Genomic DNA, 17,769 nt, shown 5'->3' on the forward strand with positions numbered 1-17,769 from the left:
AAATCATGTAGTTGAAGAATATTTCATAGCATGAGACAATCTTGATACTGTGTTCAGCTGGGCGCAGTGGCTCACGCCTGTAATCCCAGCACTTCGGGAGGATGAGGCAAAGAGGTCACTTGAGACCAGGAGTTTGAGGCCAGCCTGGGCAACATGGTGAAACCCCGTCTCTACAAAGAATACAAAAAGTAGCCAGGGTGGTGCGCACCTATAGTCCCAGATACTTGGGAGGCAGAGGCAGGAGAATCGCTTGAACTCGGGAGGCAGAGGTTACAGTGAGCCGAGATCACACCACTGCACTCCAGCCTGGGAGACAGAGTGAGAGACCCCATCTCGAAAAAAAAAAAAAAAAAAAGATACTGTGCTTAGTGTGAAAAGCAGACACCAATAGTGTGAATTATGACCCTTTTAATTAAAAAAAAAAATTTAAACAGCTTTATTGAGGTATAAGTGGAGCTAAATAAACTGCACACATTTGAAGTATACAATTTGATATGTTTTGACATGTGTATTCCCCCATGAAATCACCACCACAATCAAGATAGTGAACATAGTCATCACTCCTAAAAGCTTCCTGTTACCCTGTGTGATCTCTCCCTTCCCTTCTCTCCCCTCCCCTTCTCCCCAAATCAATTATCTGTTTTCTGAGCAGTATGATTTTTGTAAAAAGAAAAAAAATGTGTATAGACAGAGAGTAGATAGATGCTTAAAACAGTATAGAGGACAATGAAGGGAAATTTTGAAATTTTTTTTGTTTATGTGTTTGTGAAATTGTATCACAAATACAAATTGCTTCTGTAATAGCAGAAAGTTATTAAAGTTATTAAAATCTGCCACAGATAGCCCACAAAGTGAATATACTGCATAGGTGTTTGATAAATGCCTGTTGAATAGGATACTTGCTAGAGGCGTGGAGTTGGCTGCAAGTGCTTTTCAGCTGTGGCGGTGATAAATATACTCACACTGGCTGAGGGTATTGACTGGAGGGGTGACTGCTCTAGTGATGATGGCTTTAGGTGTGCTGATGGCTGTAGGAGTGATGGCTGCAGGGCTGATGACTGCACGGATGTGATGATTGTTGTAGGAGCAATGACTGTAGGGACGATGGTTATAGGGGTGAGAGGATCATGGGTGTGGTTGGTTGTAATGTCCGGAAGGGTGTCAGCTGTAAGGATGACGGCTGGAAGGGTGATAGCAGCAATGGTGATGACTGTAGAGGTGATGGCTGAGGGATGTCAACTGTAGAGGTGATTACCGTAGTGACTATGGCTATAGGTGTGCTGATGGCAGCGGGGATGGCTGCAGGCCTGATGGCTGTAGGGGTGATGGCTGTATGGTGATGGCTATTGATAGGAGTGATGGTAGCAGTGGTAATGGTCACAGGGGTGATGGTAGTGGTAGTGATGGCAGTGACGACCTTGCAGATTCGAGTTGACCAGGAGCATTGATCCAACAGGCAGATGATCCAACTTCTGGTTTCTGGATTCTGGTCAGTGAGATAAAGGGCTTGGGTACGCCATATAATGTCGAGTTGATTGTCCACCTCTGGGAGGATGGAGCAGAAGGACTGATGATGATTGACATGAGACAACAAGGTAGGGACTTTCTCTGACTGTTCAACCCAAGAGCCGTCTGCATCAGAATCTCTGGAGACTGAAGCTTGGACTTCCTTCCTCCCTAGGGGCCGGCAGGGGCTGCGATTGCTGTAAGAGTAGGTCACGTGTCAGGGCTTCCTGTATGCTGCTGCCGCCGGGTGTCCATGGCCCGCACCCCCAAGCTGCCACTGCAGCAGTCAGAGTGTCAGCTGAAGGCTCGGTTCATGCCGTGTCCCCAGGCAGTACTGGCAAGGCTGAGCAAGAGGCCTCTGCATCTTGACACCTAGGAGAGCAGGGACGGAGTCTCCCAGGGCGGAGGACCATGCTGCGCCGCAAGCCCTCCAATGCCAGTGAGAAGGAGCCCACTCAGAAGAAAAAGGTAAGGAGCATTTTGGGAACTCACATCTTCCTTTGCTCTGCTTTCTCGACCCATCCCCTCCAAGACTCTTGGAAGTGGGAAGAGCCAAAGGCCATATGTTGAGTCTGTAGGTGAGGGCCACTCACCTAGAGGGCAACGGGACAGGGACCCAAAGGTTACAAGAGTAACAGAAGTACAGAAGAGATGTTTAAAATTCTGGAGCAAAAGAGTTACAGAATAGATCCTTAGAAGTCTAGAGTCATGCAATTCAACCCTAGAAGGATCGGAAAAAAGATCTAAAATTATGGGCCAGAATCTTAGACTAGAATTTGAGAATGACAAAATACAATGCTCAAGCTGAACCCTAAGCCTGTACTTAATTCTTTCCCCTCTACACTGGTCCTGCCACCACTTCTGCCCCGGCCACGGCCTCTCAAGAGCCATCTCACTCAAAAGGCCCCGCTGGGCCGCCCAGCTTGGAGCCATGATGCTCACAGGACCGCTACCCTCTCCTCCACTTTGGCCATGGCCCAGACCCTGCCCACTTGGCTCAGCTCTGTGGTAGCTCCCAGGCCCCACCAGAGATGGAGCCAACCTGGAGATGGGGCCTAAGGCCATTCCAGTCTTGGGGGAAAAGGCATCCGGAAGTGCAGTGGAATGCAGGGGGCATACAGGTTCTTCCTGGGTGGGGAATGAGAAATGAAGTTGAGGTGGTGAGTAGGAGTGAAGGCCGAGGAGGGGGGATTTTAAAGACCAGGAGGAAAAACAGCTGTCATGGATAGCTGAGGTGTTCATCCTCCTGGGACAGAGACTGGACTGGAAGATTCCTTGAAGTCTCTGCCAGATCTAGGATTTCATGGTTGAATTTGAAGATTTCCAGATTTCTTTGTTTGGGTTTGAGGATTTCTAGACCTAATTCTTTAATTCGATTGAAGAATTCTCCCAGACAGTCAGCAAGTATATCCTACACATCCAGTGGGATGCTAGGACAGTCCCAAAGCAGGCCTGAATTAGGTCCAAGAGGCCCAGGCTGTCCCCCGCCAGTTTTCCCTGGAGCTCAGCCCAGGTGCCCTATGGTGGATCCCCTTTGTCAGGGGAGCAGCTCAGAGATGGAAGCCAAGGCAGCTGAAAGACTGAGACTCAGGGCACTGGGGTGTGCATCCTGCCCCAGCTCTCAGGTCCTGGGGTGGCTGCCACTTCCGGCTGTATTCTCCCCACCCCAGCTGCTTCTCTAAGGTTGCAGTGGTGGTGGGCAGGGGAGGGGGGAGGTTCATGAATCTTCACACGGGCTCTGTCATCCCCGTCCAAACCCTGCACAGCACTAGGCCCAGCAGGCCTGCCATTGGTTGCCACTCCTAGGCGAGCAGGGTCACTTCCCCTTGCTCTCTGACTGGTGGGGGTGGGAAACAGAGACTGCTCTATAGACACTGCTAGGCCTCAAACCACACCACAGGGGCGGTGAGCTGGAGGAAAGTGTGAGAAAGAGCTTACACTTTGACACTGGGACCCCGTGCCACATCAGGAGGACGTACCTAGGGGCACACAAAGCCAGAAGTCCCCTTTTTCTTTCCCAGCTTCAATTACCCAGATTCTGTGTTCAGCAGGCAGGTGGGTCCCTGGGATTTCCCCAGGTCTCTCCCAGGAGAAGCAAGGCCCATGGGGCTCTCTGAAGCCCATGTCCTTTAAGGGGTCCTTTTGGGGAGGGTAGTCCAGGCAAACCCCACCTCAAACTCTGCCAGAGCTGGTGCCAGCCTCCAGAGCTGGAGTGAGCTTGCCTCCACACACTCTGCTAGCCCCAGACTGTGGAAATGCCACCCAAAAACCCAAGCTTCCAGAAGGTACAGAGCATCTTCCCCAGGCCCAGAGGCAGTGGACTGGCTCCATCACTGCTAGTCCCTTCCTCTCAGAGGCTGAGATGACGTGGTGGAGAGGAAAGCACAAAGGCAAGAGAGGCCTCTCTCTCCTGCCCCTGCTTCTCCTCTTGGGGCTGCCAATGGAGAATGTGCCAGACGGGGGCAAGAAAGCTGAGCTGGAATCCTACCAGGACCTTGGACAGCTCATTGACTTTCTTTGGGCCTCAGTTTCCTCGCCTCTGAAAAGGGGGATAACTCCTAATCTGCCCCCCTCAAGAGGCTGTACAGATCACCCAAAAGAATAGATGTGAGAGTACCCTGTCGCATGTGTGCACGTGCACACAAGGGGGTGCCTGCTGTAGGCATGGGTGGGGATAGGGAGACACTGCGAAGAAGAATGAGCCATGCCCCCAGTGCTGGCGCAGAGAACAGAAGACTTAATAGTACCAAGAGCCACCACAGAGTGAGGGCTCATCGGATGCCGGGTATGGTGCTGTGCATCTCTAAGTTTGTTCACTCCCCACGACAACCTGGTGAGGTAGGGGCAGATATTGTCATTATCCCTATTTGACACCTGAGGCTCACAGAGGTGAAGCAACTTGATGAAGGTCACACAGCTGGGAAGCTGCCGAGCAGGGATCCAAGCCAAGATTTGTCTGACTCCAGAGTCTTGACCCCTTCTTTCTCCACTCTCTTGTCCCCCTGTTGATCTCAAAGGCGCTGGAAGAGTCTGATGAGCATAAAAGATTCAACCTATCAGCAGGAGAGCTCCGTGGGGCAGACCCAGATAGTTGTGGAATGAGTGACCTTCCAGCCAGCAAAGCAGAGGAGGGTGCGGGCCCTCTAGAAGGGTAGGGCTAGGACACGGCGCCTCCCATGGATCATGAAGGATTGGAGAGGCCCCAGGGTTGGGAGACAGACCTCTTAGCTGCCCTTTGGAGACTTTCACTTCCTTCAAGTTTTTGCTCTGCGAGCCCTTTGATCTGATTTCACCCAAAGGCCAGTGTTGGGGTATAGGCAGTGGAGAGGGATTTTTCCTGGACTTGCTTCCCCTAAGGATGATCCTACTCTACCACATCCCTGCTTTCTCCCTTCCTACAGCACACCTCTAGTATAACCCCCCCACCACCACCACCACCACCCCGCCAGCATGCACTTTGTATTTTCAGTGGCTCCTCACTGCCCACAGGATACATGCCCCTGGCCTGGCTGGCAAGAGCCTTCCACAGCCTTTTCTACTCCACCACCCACCATCCCATCACCATGCTCTCAACATCTCAAACTTTCATTCTTGTTCAAACCCTTCCGAGCTCCACCTGGAGAAATCCTGCCTTCCCTGCATGGCCCAGCTCAAATGCACCTCCTCCACGAAGCCCCGCCTGAGCCCTTCCCCCTCTGCACTCCCACCTGCTTTCCTTGGAGCTCTGTTCAAAAACCACCTGCATGCCATCACCACTATTCTCAATCCACTGCTAACTTCTACACTGGTGGGGCAGAGCAATAGCATGACCTCTGAGGTAGCACGAGCGCAGCAACATACTTGGGCTTTCAGAGTCACAGACTTGGGTTTGGATGCTTGCTCTTCCTGAGACCAGCTGCGCCACCCTGCCTAGGGCACTTCATTTCGCATCTTGGTCTCCTCTGCTTTGAGGTGTGAATATGACGCAGAGCTGCAATGAGGCTGGAGTGAGCTGGCACACATGAAGTGCTTGGCAGGATGCCGGGCATGCGGGAGGTGTTTAGACCCTCATTGCTGGATTCTCACACACACAGAGGCGGGGCCTAGAGCTCACAGGGTGCTCAGTATATGCCTGGTACCCTGAAGGAGCAGAGGGAGTGGCTCAGGAGACCACTGGGGAAAGCCAAGTTTGCTCAGGAAGTGAGGGAAGAGGTTGCTGGCTGGGGTGGTGTGGACCTCTGAGAGATTGATCAGGGCATAGTTTCTGCATGGATGTTGCCTTTTAAGCTGGAATTGAAAAATCTTTCTATAGAAGTATAATATCCATACAGAGAAGTGGATAAATCATAATTGCTCCACCGAATGAGTTTCTGTAATGTGAACATCCCCATGTAGACAGAAGTTAGATCAAGAAACAACACTCTCAGAAGTCTAGAATCTTCCCTCATGCCCCTGCCAGTTACTACACGCCCCCTTTGCCCCAGGGCAACTGCTATCCTGACTTCTAACAGCACAGGTGAGCTCTTCCAGGCTTTGAACTTACAGGGGGAACCATATCATGTATATATACTCTTTGGTGGCCGGCCCCTTTACTCAACCATATGTTTGTGACACTCATCCATACTGTTGGGAACCTTTCTATCTCCATCCTGGGCACTATTCTTTTGTGTGACTCTGCCACAATTAATTTATCCATTCTACAGATGATGGGCATTTGCGGGTTTTCCACTTACATTGGAAGGGGGAGAAACTACAGCTGACAGAGAGAAGGGCAGAGTATTCCGGGTGGGGAAATGCCCAGGGTAAGAGGCTGGAGGTAGGTTGTAGGAAAGAGTAAGCATAAACTGACATTCCACAAGGGACTGCTGTGTCAGACAATGTTCCAAGCACTGTATGCGTACTCGCTTATTTCATCCTCACAACAGCCAGATGAGGTCAGTGCTTTTGTCTTCATTCCACTAATGAGGAAACAGAAACCTAGAGAAGTTAAGAAACATACCCAGTTTACACAGTCAGTGGCAGAACCAAGATGGGAACACTTGCCCTGATGTGAAGTGGACTTCAGAGAGGTTCGATAACTTGCTGGAGGTCACACATCCCAGAGTTGAACTTCTGAGAAAGCTTCCCTCATGCCCCTGCCAGTCACTACATGCCCCCTTTCTCCCACGGTAATCACTATCCTGACTTACAACAGCATAGGTGAGTTCTGCCAGGCTTTGAACTATAATTATACATGGGGAATCATATGGTGTATATATACTCTTTGGTGGCCCTACATTTCAAATGTGTTGTATATTACGTTTGAAATATACTAAATATATATTTGAAGCATACTAAATGTATATTTCAAATGTAATATGCAATACAATACATATATACTCAACAATATATATTTCAAATGTAATATACAATATAACACATATATATACAATATATGTTTCAAATGTAATATATAATACAACACATATATATACTCAATATATATTTAAATATATATTTCAAATGTAATACACAATACAATACATATATACTCAATGCATATTTCAAATGTAATATGCAATACAACACATGTATACTCAACAATATATTTAGTAGATTTCAAATGTAATATACATTTGAAATGTAGCTCTTTCCAAGAGGCCCACACATTCCCCTGAGCCATGAAGTGAAAAGGGGGCCAACAGTGTATGGTACCACCTCCTCCGTCAGGCATGACTCCCAGGAAGTCCTCACCCCAAAGGGAAGCCAGCAGAAAAGCCAGCCAGGCTCAAGAATTTCAACTCAACCCTGAGTGGGGGTCACCTCTCCCTGAAAGGCGGTCAAGATATTTGGGGCTGTCCCTGAGGTTGGAGGTAGGCTTGGCAAAATGCCACCCTGGCAGGCCCTGAAACTCTATCACCCAAAGAACATGTGTTCGTCCTTTCCATCTCCCTGGGCTGAGAGTGTTCAACTAGGCCCAAGACCCAGCACCATCTCTATAGTCCTTTGTGATTATCTCCTCCCGCTTTGGACTAAAACTGAGACAGAGGGACCCTCGCACAAGGGCCTGGGAGCCAAAGGCCTCTCCTCCCAGCCCCCAGACTGCAGATTAATGACAGGAAAAGGCCTTGGGAAAGAGCTGCAATTAGAGGGCAGGCAGGCGGTGAGTTTACTCTTCCCCAACAAAGCCAACTTCCGGCCCCATGCCTGCCCTCCTACTTGCTTTCCAGCCTCACCAGTCCCTAGGGTTTCGGGGGCGACTCTTAGCCTCCTGGTCTGCAGATCAGGCTGAGGGTTGGTGGAGAGAAGGCCACAATAGGCCCCATCAGCCTATAAATAGCAGCCTAGCCTGCCCTCCTTGGGCTCAGGCCAGCCCGATGCCCACCCTCTCTCCGTTCCCTCTTTTCCATACTAAGAGGAGGAAGTTATCCAGGCAGCTGCATCCTAGCCATACAAGAGGAGGAAATAAATGGAAGGTGGAGGAGAGAAGGGGAAAGAAAGGGAGAAAAAGAGAAAAGAATAGTGGAAGGAGACAACCAAGAAAGGAAGATGGAGGAGATGCAGGTGAACCAGAGTGGTCACCCTGTGGTCATGCTTCCCCCTCACACCCACCTATGGCCCCCTTTTCAGCTCCCCAGGGCAACACAGAAGATGCTTTCTGACTGAGGCTGCAGGCACCCCACCCATCAGGCCCCAGTCGTGCTAGCGTCTGCTTGGCCTGACCACTGACCTAGTTTCTCATCAACTACCTCGCTGTGACTTTTAGGAATGTGTGACCCCTGACCCCCAATTGCTGACTTGGCTTTGGTCAAGACCCATCAAGAGTGCTAAGCTGCCACACTGCAGTCCCCAGGAGTTGGGGCCAATTATTTGTGTGTGTGTTGGTGGGGGGCAGGTGATAGTGCCCCTGCCCTGGGAATTTGTCACTGGACACATACAACCCCTTTAGTAGGAAAGAGGATGTGAAACCTTCAACATTGTGTGGGTTTGGGGCTTCAGTTCCTCAAGCCCTTATCTCGGGTGTCTGCAGTCTATCCCACTCTATCTGTCTGGCCATCTGTGAACCCTGGTTCCTGTGTGTATCTTCTGGGCTCAACTGTTTATCTTGATATAGGCTCAGCCTTAACTTCTTGTGTCGAGGGCCTGTCCCCCTTGCCTGCCTTGCCCTGGTTTCTGGCTGCTACCTTGCATGTGCTCGCATATATATTTAAGAAAGCTCAGCCGGGCGCGGTGGCTCACACCTGCAATCCCAGCACTTTGGGAGGCCAAGGCAGGTGGATCACCTGAGGTCAGGAGTTCAAGACCAACCTGTGCATGCATGGTGAGACCCCGTCTCTACTAAAAATAAGAATAAATAAAAATAAATTAGCTGGGCATGGTGGCTCATGCCTGTAATCCCAGCTACTTGGGAGGCTGAGGCAGGAGAATTGCTTGAACCCAGGAGGCAGAGGTTGCAGTGAGCCAAGATTGCACCACTGCATTCCAGCCTGGGCAACAGAGTGAGATTCTGTCAAAAAAAAAAAAACCAAAAAACAAAAAAACAAAAAAAACTCATATCCTGAAAACCATCTCATCAACACAAACCACAAACAATAATAGGCCATACCTAAAAGTCCAAACACTGGCAAACGTCACGGTTGCCAGCTCATCACATTAGTGGCTAAGATTAAAAGCTGAGAATAAAGAGAAAATGGTGCCTTCTACCAAATTAGCCCCAATCACGTATATCCTAAATCTGTGGGCCCCTCCTGTGAGTAAGCCTCTACTGTGGTTTTCCAGAAAGTGTCATGCCAGGTCTTGCTGGCTTCTAGTCGGATTGTCTTGCTCTTATTAGGACACAAATTCATCAGGCTAGAGACACCAGTGTGTTTGTTCCTATCACTGTGACTGGGGACCTGGCTCAGAACACACCCAGGACATGGAGGCCAGAGCCACGGGTTTTGGGAGGGATTTGCTCAGTTACACACCAGGCGATGTGCTTGTGAATGCTGAGGTATGTCTCTAGTAGTAGATACACATTTACTCTGACTCATGTAGTCTTTAACTCCAGGATTCTGGGGACCAAACTTGAGGAATTGGTGGAATTTCAGGCTAAGTCTGAGGCCCGATTGAGGTGGGAAGCTCTTGAGGTCAGGAGCCTGGTCTGTGGCCAGGGCTGGAGTGAAGAATGGGATGAAACCAGGTAGCCCCAAGAACATCAAGGTGCTTCACCCACTAGCCTGGGGCTCTCGGGGCAATGTGGCTCTGCCAGCTCTGGGCTGTGGGTATTGCGTGATGGGGGGAGGCAAGTATGTGGGCCATCAGGCAGCCATTTAGCCCACTGATTGCAATACCCACGCTTTTTCCAGCTCTCCCTTCAGCGCTCCAGCAGCTTCAAGGATTTTGCCAAATCCAAACCCAGCTCCCCCGTGGTGAGCGAGAAGGAGTTTAATCTGGATGATAACGTGAGTTTCAGGGTGTCCTTGGGGGACCTGGCTGCAGGCCGTGGGTGGGGGAGTGGGGGTGGGAGGGAGGAAGGTGAAGAGGAGATAGAATTGTTGGGGCAAAGCCCCCTTTAACACAGAGGGTCCACCTCTCCCCACACCAAGCACTCCCCGGCGTTCCTTTCAATTACAAATTAAATAGCAAACTATTTATAAATTTATAGGGCTAAGGACATGGCTGGGGCTAAGAGGGGAGGGGATGGAGGTCTCTCAGTTCCACCCCCTCCAGCTTCTGCTGTGACCCCAAGGCCTCTTGTGCCTCAAGTCCCGGACCCAGGCAGGACCACCAGGGTCCCTGGATCGCCTCTTTTGTTGTCACAGATTCCAGAAGATGACTCAGGTGTCCCCACCCCAGAGGATGCTGGGAAGAGTGGCAAAAAGCTGGGGAAGAAGTGGAGGGCAGTGATTTCCCGAACCATGAACAGGAAGATGGGCAAGATGATGGTGAAGGCCCTGTCAGAAGAGATGGTGAGGCCTGGGGACGCAGGGGATGGGGAGTCCATGGGGGCCTGGGGACCGCTGTTGCAGAATGTGAGCATGACCACCTCAATAGCCACTACTCAGGCCCGAAGGCCCTATTTGATGCAAGAAGGAAGGTCACATGGGAGAGGAAACTCACTCGTAGCCACAGACAGGCAGCCAGGCACCATCTTGAGGGTGCAGGAGGCTGGCGGGGGAAGGGGTGGAGTTTGAGAAGGGATGAAAGTCTGGGCAACAGGGCTGGGTGTGGTGGCTCATGCCTATAATCCCAGCACTTTGGGAGGCTGGGGCTGATCACTTGAGGACAGGAGTTCGAGACCAACCTGGCCAACATGGCAAAACCCCATTTCTACTAAAAATACAAAAATTAGCCAGGCATGGTGGCACATGTCTGTAATTCCAGCTACTCGGAGACTGAGGCAGGAGAATCACTTGAACCCAGGAGACAGAGGTTACAGTAAGCCGAGATCGGGTCACTGCACTCCAGCCTGGGCAAAAAAGCAAGACTCTGTCTCAAAAAAAAAAAAAAAAAAAAAAAAAGAAAGAAAGAAAGAAAGAAAAGTCTGGGATGTTTCTTGAGGAGGCGGGCCTGGGACAGCGGCAGCTTGAAGAAAGATGAGATGGCCTGAGGCAATCCATCCACCTCAAAGCTTTGCTTTGGAACTAGCCCCTGGGGTTGGGAAGGCCTATTTTCTCTCATAGAATCCCTATAAGAGAAAACAGATTGGGCGCGGTGGCTCACACCTGTAATCCCAGCACTTTGGGAGGCCAAGGCGGGTGGATCACCTAAGGTCAGGAGTTCGAGACCAGCCTGGCCAAAATGGCAAAACCCCGTCTCTACTAAAAATACCAAAAATATATATATATATATTAGCCAGGTGTGGTGGTGGGTGCCTGCAATCCCAGATACTCGGGAGGGTAAGGCAGGAGAATTGCTTGAACCTGGGAGGCAGAGGTTTCAGTGAGCCAAGATCACACCATTGCACTCCAGTCTGGGTGACAATAGCAAAACTCCATCTCAAAAAAAAGAGAGAAAACAGCAAAGGTTGGCTTCAGCCCAGGGAGGAAAGTTGGCACAGACAGCTGTGGGGCAGGCATGACCCAAGTAGCTTAAATCACACAGTGGGTCTGGGGTGCCATGGCACTGAGGCAGTGGTGTGCTGGAGTTGGCTCATAATGGGCTTAGAGCAGTTGGTCAAACTGTCAAAAATTTTGCAAGCCAGTTGTTAAACACAACCATTATTAAAAATCAAATTAAAGAAACTTACAATTCGGTAAATTGTATTTTTTTTTAAAAGGTACACTGGGCATTGTGGTGTACACCTATAATCCCAGCTACTCGGGAGGACGAGGCAAGATGATTGCTTGAGCCCAGTGAGAGTCCAGCCTGGGCAACACAGCGAGACTCTGTCTCTAAATAAATAAATAAATAAATAAATAAATAAATAAATAAATAGTGTTGTAAAAAAGAACAAAGGTAATACAGTAAGTCTTCAAAACTTACCACTTCCTAATTCTTGTGCTACCTTTTACTCTTATCAGTGCTGCTGAGGTTACTTGCATCCATAGCATCTTCATGGTGGAAATAGCCTCGCCCTCATTTCAGACAACACATCCAGTGATGTCAAAACGGTAGCTTGACATTGGCCGTGGCAGGGAGTGTTTACAACACAGGAATTGGCAACTTATCGGGGCCAGCTGTAAAACAGTTATCACCTCACTGAGGTGTGGTGAGGTGGGGGGAGCTCTGGAGTCTGGCCGACTTGGTTGTGGGTTCCCTTGGGACTTGAACCTGAATTCCCTTGGCCTGAGTTTACAAATGAGGAGTAAGTAACCCTTGGGCCTTACTCCTCATTTGCAAACTCAGACCAACAATACCACTTACCTTCAAGTGTCACTGTAAGGATTCAATGAAATGGCAGGCAGGCCTGGTACACAGAAGCACAGGCAAAAGTATTTTCCTCTCCAGTGCCATTGTCTGCCCAGTTGTGCGGTAGCAATGGCTGAGTCCAGGTTGTGCCGCTGTGGTCTTTTCTGTACGTACATCGCCACTTGAGGCTGACAAAAGCACATCCACATGGTGCCCTGGTCGAACCTGTTTCTGCGAGGTAGCCAGGGTAAGAACTATCACTCTCATTTTTACAAAAGGGGAGACTAGAACTCAGAGAGTGCCATTCAGCCTGTAAGTGGCAGAGCTGGGGTTTGAGCCAACCCCCAGCTCTTCACCAAGCCCAGGCCCATTTCCTCAGCTTCATGCGCACCCCAGCAAGGCTCCTTAAAGCTTCCCGCCTACCCTCCCTGCAGGGAGACACTCTGGAGGAGGGCTCTGCCTCCCCGACATCTCCAGACTACAGCCTGGACAGCCCTGGCCCTGAGAAGATGGCACTGGCCTTTTCTGAGCAAGAGGAGTGTGAACTTCCGGTGCTCAGCCGCCAGGCATCAACAGGTGAGTAGGGGACGCGGGGGACACCTGCCGAATCTGGAGGAAAGGACTGGGTTACAGCCGTGCTGGTGGCACTCTGTCTGGGAAGGGGCTAACAGAAATGAATGCTTACTCTTTGCCTGCTGGGAACATTCTCAGCCCTCTTCATATTAAATCTTCTCAACAACCTCATGGGGCCAGTACTGTTATCTTTGCTTTATTGATGTGGAAACGGAGTCTTGGGGAGGTTAAGTGACTTGCCCAAGGTGACCCAGTCTTGAATTCAGATGTACCATAGAGGAACTTCCACTTGCTATCCCCAGGCCCTGGAGAGGCCCACGGGCAGAGAAAGACTCTCAGTCACCCTCTTGGACCAGCCTGTCCCCACCCTTCCAAGGGGAGCTAGAGGCTACAGCTCTCTGGGCCTCTGATGCCCCAGGCCAGGGTGGGCGTATGAGGTCTCCAGCTGTGAAGAGTCAGCCTCTTGACCCTAGACCATAGTTGCTGGGCTCAGGGCATCACCTGGCATCTTCTAGAAGTCCATGGGGCAGGACAAGAGGTGCCAGCAGGGAACTCCTCCAGGCAGGGGCTTTGGGTTCTGTAGCCCCATTCAGCACTGCCTTTCTTGCCCCTCAGGTCCACTCCAAGTTTCCTGCTTTCTCTGGCTCCACAGACACTTCCCTGCCCCCCACTGAAAATCATTCAAAATGCCCACTATTCTGTCCTTCCCAGGGAGAAGGAGCCCAACTGAGTTTCTATGTGACATTGTAACTAAACATTGAGTTATTAAGCAAGGAAAGTCAAATATGAATGCAGGGGGTAGCTTCCTAGGTGCAGGGAGCATTGGAGTGGGAGGCAGGGAACATGGAGTCTAATGGACTCAGTGCTGCCAATTACAAAATGAGAAGCCTTGAGCAGTTCACTTGGTCTGTGTGACCTCAGATTTCCTGTTCACTGGGGTGTTGGCCCAGTTGGTCTCTAGAGGCTCTCCTAATTTGCCCATTCTGTGGTCAGTGAGCCATTTCTCCTCCTGTTGCCAATTCTTTTCATGTCCAAGGGCCCAGAGGTGAAGCCACGCTCCTGGTGGGTAGCCAAGGGGGTGGCTCAGAATCCCTTCTGCAGTGTAAAGCTTGCCAGAGCCCAGCTGCCTTCCCAGTGTATACCTTTGGGATTTCCAGGCAGACCCCCTGGAAGGCACCTGCTAGGCACTGTCTCAGCTGTCCTAGGACAAAGGTGAGCCTCCTCCCTGCCCCATCTCCTGCAGGCAGTGAGCTCTGCAGCCCCAGCCCAGGTTCTGGCAGCTTCGGGGAGGAACCACCTGCCCCCCAGTACACAGGGCCCTTCTGTGGCCGAGCACGAGTCCACACCGACTTCACTCCCAGCCCCTATGACCACGACTCGCTGAAACTGCAGGTAAGGTCAGCATCCGGGCTTCTCTGGAGCCTGGCAGGCTGCACCCAAAAAGGAAGCTGGACTGAACCAGACTATGAGAGTGTCAGTGGAGGCCAAGACCCCATCTCCTCTCTCCCTTGCTCCCTTCTCCTCTCCTCTCCCCCAACAGAAAGGAGATGTGATCCAGATCATTGAAAAGCCACCTGTGGGCACGTGGCTGGGCCTACTCAATGGCAAGGTGGGCTCTTTCAAATTCATCTATGTGGATGTGCTGCCCGAGGAGGCCGTGGGGCATGCCCGACCCAGCCGCCGACAGAGCAAGGGCAAGAGGCCCAAGCCTAAGACCCTGCATGAGCTGCTGGAGCGCATCGGCCTGGAGGTTTGAGCTTGGACCTCACTAGTATCTAGTATCAGGGAGACACAATTGACCCAGGGATGGGGACCAGGAAATGACAGTTATTTGGGGAGGATCTAGGCAGGGGTGGCTGGTAAGCAGCTGTGCCGGTGGCCTGCCTCTGCCCACAGGAGCACACGTCCACCCTCCTGCTCAATGGCTACCAGACACTAGAGGACTTCAAAGAGCTGCGAGAAACACACCTCAATGAGCTGAACATCATGGACCCGCAGCACCGGGCCAAGCTGCTCACGGCCGCCGAGCTGCTGCTGGACTATGACAGTGAGTGGCTTTAGGAACAGCCTGGCGAGGGTGTGTGCCCGCCAGCATTCCAGGGATGGGAGGCTTGCCCTGGCCCTGCCCTCTGTCCACGCTCTGCCCTAGGACCGCTCTGCAGTGGAAAGGTACTTTCCACTTTGAATTAGGATTTCAGGGAAAGTGTATGGGACAAAGGAGTTGTAGGGATGATTGGGCCCAACCCACTTTGGATCAAAGGGGACCCTTAAGGCCAAAAAACGCAAAGCCTTACTTGAGGCCTCAAAGCCGAGTAATAACAGAGCCAGGATTCAAGCCCACTGCCTGGCTCCAGCTTAGTGCTAAAGAAGTGTGAGCTCCTGGACTGCGGAGCTGGCCTGGAAACAACAACTACCGGCTTCTAAGCTGGAAGCAGTGAGGAGAGGGGCAGGGTGGTGGCAGGTGCCCAGAGGGAGAGACCGCCTATGGTGCATTTCCCAAGGTCCCTTCCCCCACCCCCATATTCTGTCTCCCTCTCTCATCCCTGGCAGCTGGCAGCGAGGAGGCAGAAGAAGGTGCCGAGAGCAGCCAGGAGCCAGTGGCACACACAGTGTCGGAACCCAAGGTGGACATCCCGCGCGACTCAGGCTGCTTTGAGGGCTCGGAGAGCGGGCGCGATGAGGCAGAGCTGGCAGGCACTGAGGAGCAGCTGCAGGGCCTCTCCCTGGCCGGGGCACCTTGAGGTGGCGGTGGCAATAACCCAAGGCTGGGCCCCAGCTGCAAAGGCTGCAGGAGTGGGCTCAGCCCGTGGTGGCCCAGGCCCTGAGGACTGGCACTGAGCCTGGCCCTGCTTCCCCAGGGACACTTAGGCAGAGGCCAGGCCAGGGTTCTACAGGTTCCAGGCTCAGCTGGAGTGGTTGGGGAGTCGCCCAAGGGCACATCCCACCTGCCTGAGCCCCACCCTCCACCAGCGACTGACAGCGCAGTCCCTCTTGGCACCAACTGCTCCCCCGCCATAGCCATGGCCACAGCAAGTGGGGCACTGGGAGACCCTGCCCATGTCCCTCACCACCAAGGCCTCCAAATCCTCCTCACCCCCACACCACCTACCCCTGTCGCACTGCTCCTGAAAAGGGGGCCAAGTCAATGTTTCAGGTCAGTCTAAAAACCCTAGGGAAGCTGGCCATTTAGAAGAACCCAAAGTGACCATGGGTAAATCCAGTTCCCCTAAATAAGGCCTGAAGAAATCCACAAGTACCATTCCCACTTTCCTTCTCCTTAGCTTTCTTAGAGATTTGGCCACTAAATCCTATGAGACTTGAACCAAGTGGCTTCCTCTTTCTAGGCTTAGGACTGGTTGGGGTTAGAATGGATGATCACCGAAGGCCTTGCCTGCTCTGACATTCTGTGACATTAAATGTCTATTCTCCTGTTACCTGTGGCCTGGGACACCAGTGGGGTTTATCAAGGGGACCAGAGGGGCCTCAAGCTTTCAGATGAAATGGCTCCTCCTACCCACCCACTTTATTCCTCCCCATGTAACTCAGGACAAGCTGCAACTTCCCCCAGCTTAACACAATGCCCATACCTCACACGATATGCACCCTCCCCTTCCATTCCTGGCCCCCTCAAACGAGACTTCTCACAGGGCTGATTGCAGATGGTCAAACCTGGCTTCCAAGGACAGAATTGCCTCTCAGAAGCCAGTTGCAGATCTGGGTCCAGAGTTGGCCACTTGTGTGGGTTCTCACAAGCAAAGAGAGCACTAAACTTGACATTGGGGGTCCACCACTCCAACTTTGCTTTCTGAAGGTTTTGGTGTACACTGAGCCCCAGAAGGAAAGGAGAGTATCTGTGAATGGGGGCCTCCCTTGACCCTGGTACCAAGTCTGTGCCCTGAATCCCCAAAGTAGCCCTTCCCTGGTGCCCAACTGGCCTGGGGACAAACAGCGTCCACTACATCTAGGACTGCCGGCTAAGTGGACACACTTCTTGACCTCCTACCAGGAACTTTGGTAAAAGCTAGCTTTGGGGAAGGGGTTGGGTGTAAATATGAGAGGGTGGAAGGAGACCAGCTGTTAGCAATAAACATGGGTAGAACTAAATTACTGTCTCCAGTTATCTTTTCTATGGAGAGAGGGTTGTGGGGAGGGCCAGACCGTTCTCCTTCAAGGCTGGACTCAACAAAGTGTCCCTAACTGTCTCTTCAGGTCCATCTTTCTCTTCCCTTAAATGTTCAGTGTCCTTGACTCTGCTGACCTAAAGCTCTAGTCTGAAGCCCTAGCTGGCTCTGCCCTTCCCTCTAACCAGCTCTCCTCAGAACAAGGCTCAGGTTCCCATGGCCACAGGCTTTGCTGGGGTCCAAGAGGTGCAGGGGGAATAACTATTTCTCTCATCCAATAATTGTTCATTTTCACAGGACCCTTCAAGACCTTCACCCCTGTGAAGAAGGGCCTGCACTAAGGAGCTGTCCAGAGTCTAAGAGGGGGAGATTTGGGGTCAGCATAGCCTTTCCTCTGAAGCCACCTTTTCCTGGCCCCCACCCTGTTCCCACTAAAGCAGTACCATCTCCTGGGAGGTGGGATGGAGATGAAGACCCCTAGCTTCCTTTCTGTTTCTGCCAGAATTAACTGCCTTGGGCATTGGGAAGGGGGTTACTGGAGGGAGAGCTGCCACCAGAGTGAGGACAAGGCCACTCGACTTCCAGGCCTTGTTCTCAGCTGCATTCATCCCACCGTCCTTAGTGACTCGGGGTGCCAGGAAACCGCAGGCATGATCCTCACCAAAGATGCAAGAGCCCTAACAGCCTCAAAGCCCCAAGGGTACTGAATAATTGCAGTCATCTAGGGAGCACCTCCACTTGTGCCAGAGCACTTTACATATAACATCTCATGTAATCC

General features: G+C 51.6%; 1 protein-coding gene across 2 annotated transcripts; it reads left to right on the top strand.

Annotated features, from left to right (window-relative positions):
* Positions 1-1,129: 1,129 nt before the first annotated feature.
* SASH3 (SAM and SH3 domain containing 3) lies at positions 1,130-16,974 on the top strand. Of its 2 annotated transcripts, XM_077987677.1 has the most exons (9): positions 1,130-1,595; positions 1,682-1,974; positions 9,813-9,908; positions 10,269-10,415; positions 12,732-12,873; positions 14,114-14,262; positions 14,411-14,620; positions 14,767-14,917; positions 15,421-16,974. In XM_077987677.1, the coding sequence occupies exons 2-9, from the start codon at positions 1,918-1,920 to the stop codon at positions 15,609-15,611; spliced, it is 1,143 nt and encodes a 380-aa protein (XP_077843803.1). In that variant the 5' UTR covers positions 1,130-1,595; positions 1,682-1,917; the 3' UTR covers positions 15,612-16,974.
* The last annotated feature ends 795 nt before the right edge of the window (positions 16,975-17,769 follow it).

The sequence above is a fragment of the Macaca mulatta genome, chromosome X (assembly GCF_049350105.2).
Source record: "Macaca mulatta isolate MMU2019108-1 chromosome X, T2T-MMU8v2.0, whole genome shotgun sequence".
Taxonomy (NCBI): Eukaryota; Metazoa; Chordata; class Mammalia; order Primates; family Cercopithecidae; genus Macaca; species Macaca mulatta.

What these genes read in the sequence shown, in the direction of transcription:
- SASH3 (XM_077987677.1), top strand. Translation starts at nt 1,918, where the DNA reads ATGCTGCGCCGCAAGCCCTCCAATGCCAGTGAGAAGGAGCCCACTCAG. An exon ending in AGGCCCTGTCAGAAGAGATG is followed by an intron (nt 10,416 to 12,731) that starts GTGAGGCCTGGG and finishes CCCTCCCTGCAG; the next exon opens with GGAGACACTCTGGAGGAGGG. An exon ending in CAGCCGCCAGGCATCAACAG is followed by an intron (nt 12,874 to 14,113) that starts GTGAGTAGGGGA and finishes CATCTCCTGCAG; the next exon opens with GCAGTGAGCTCTGCAGCCCC.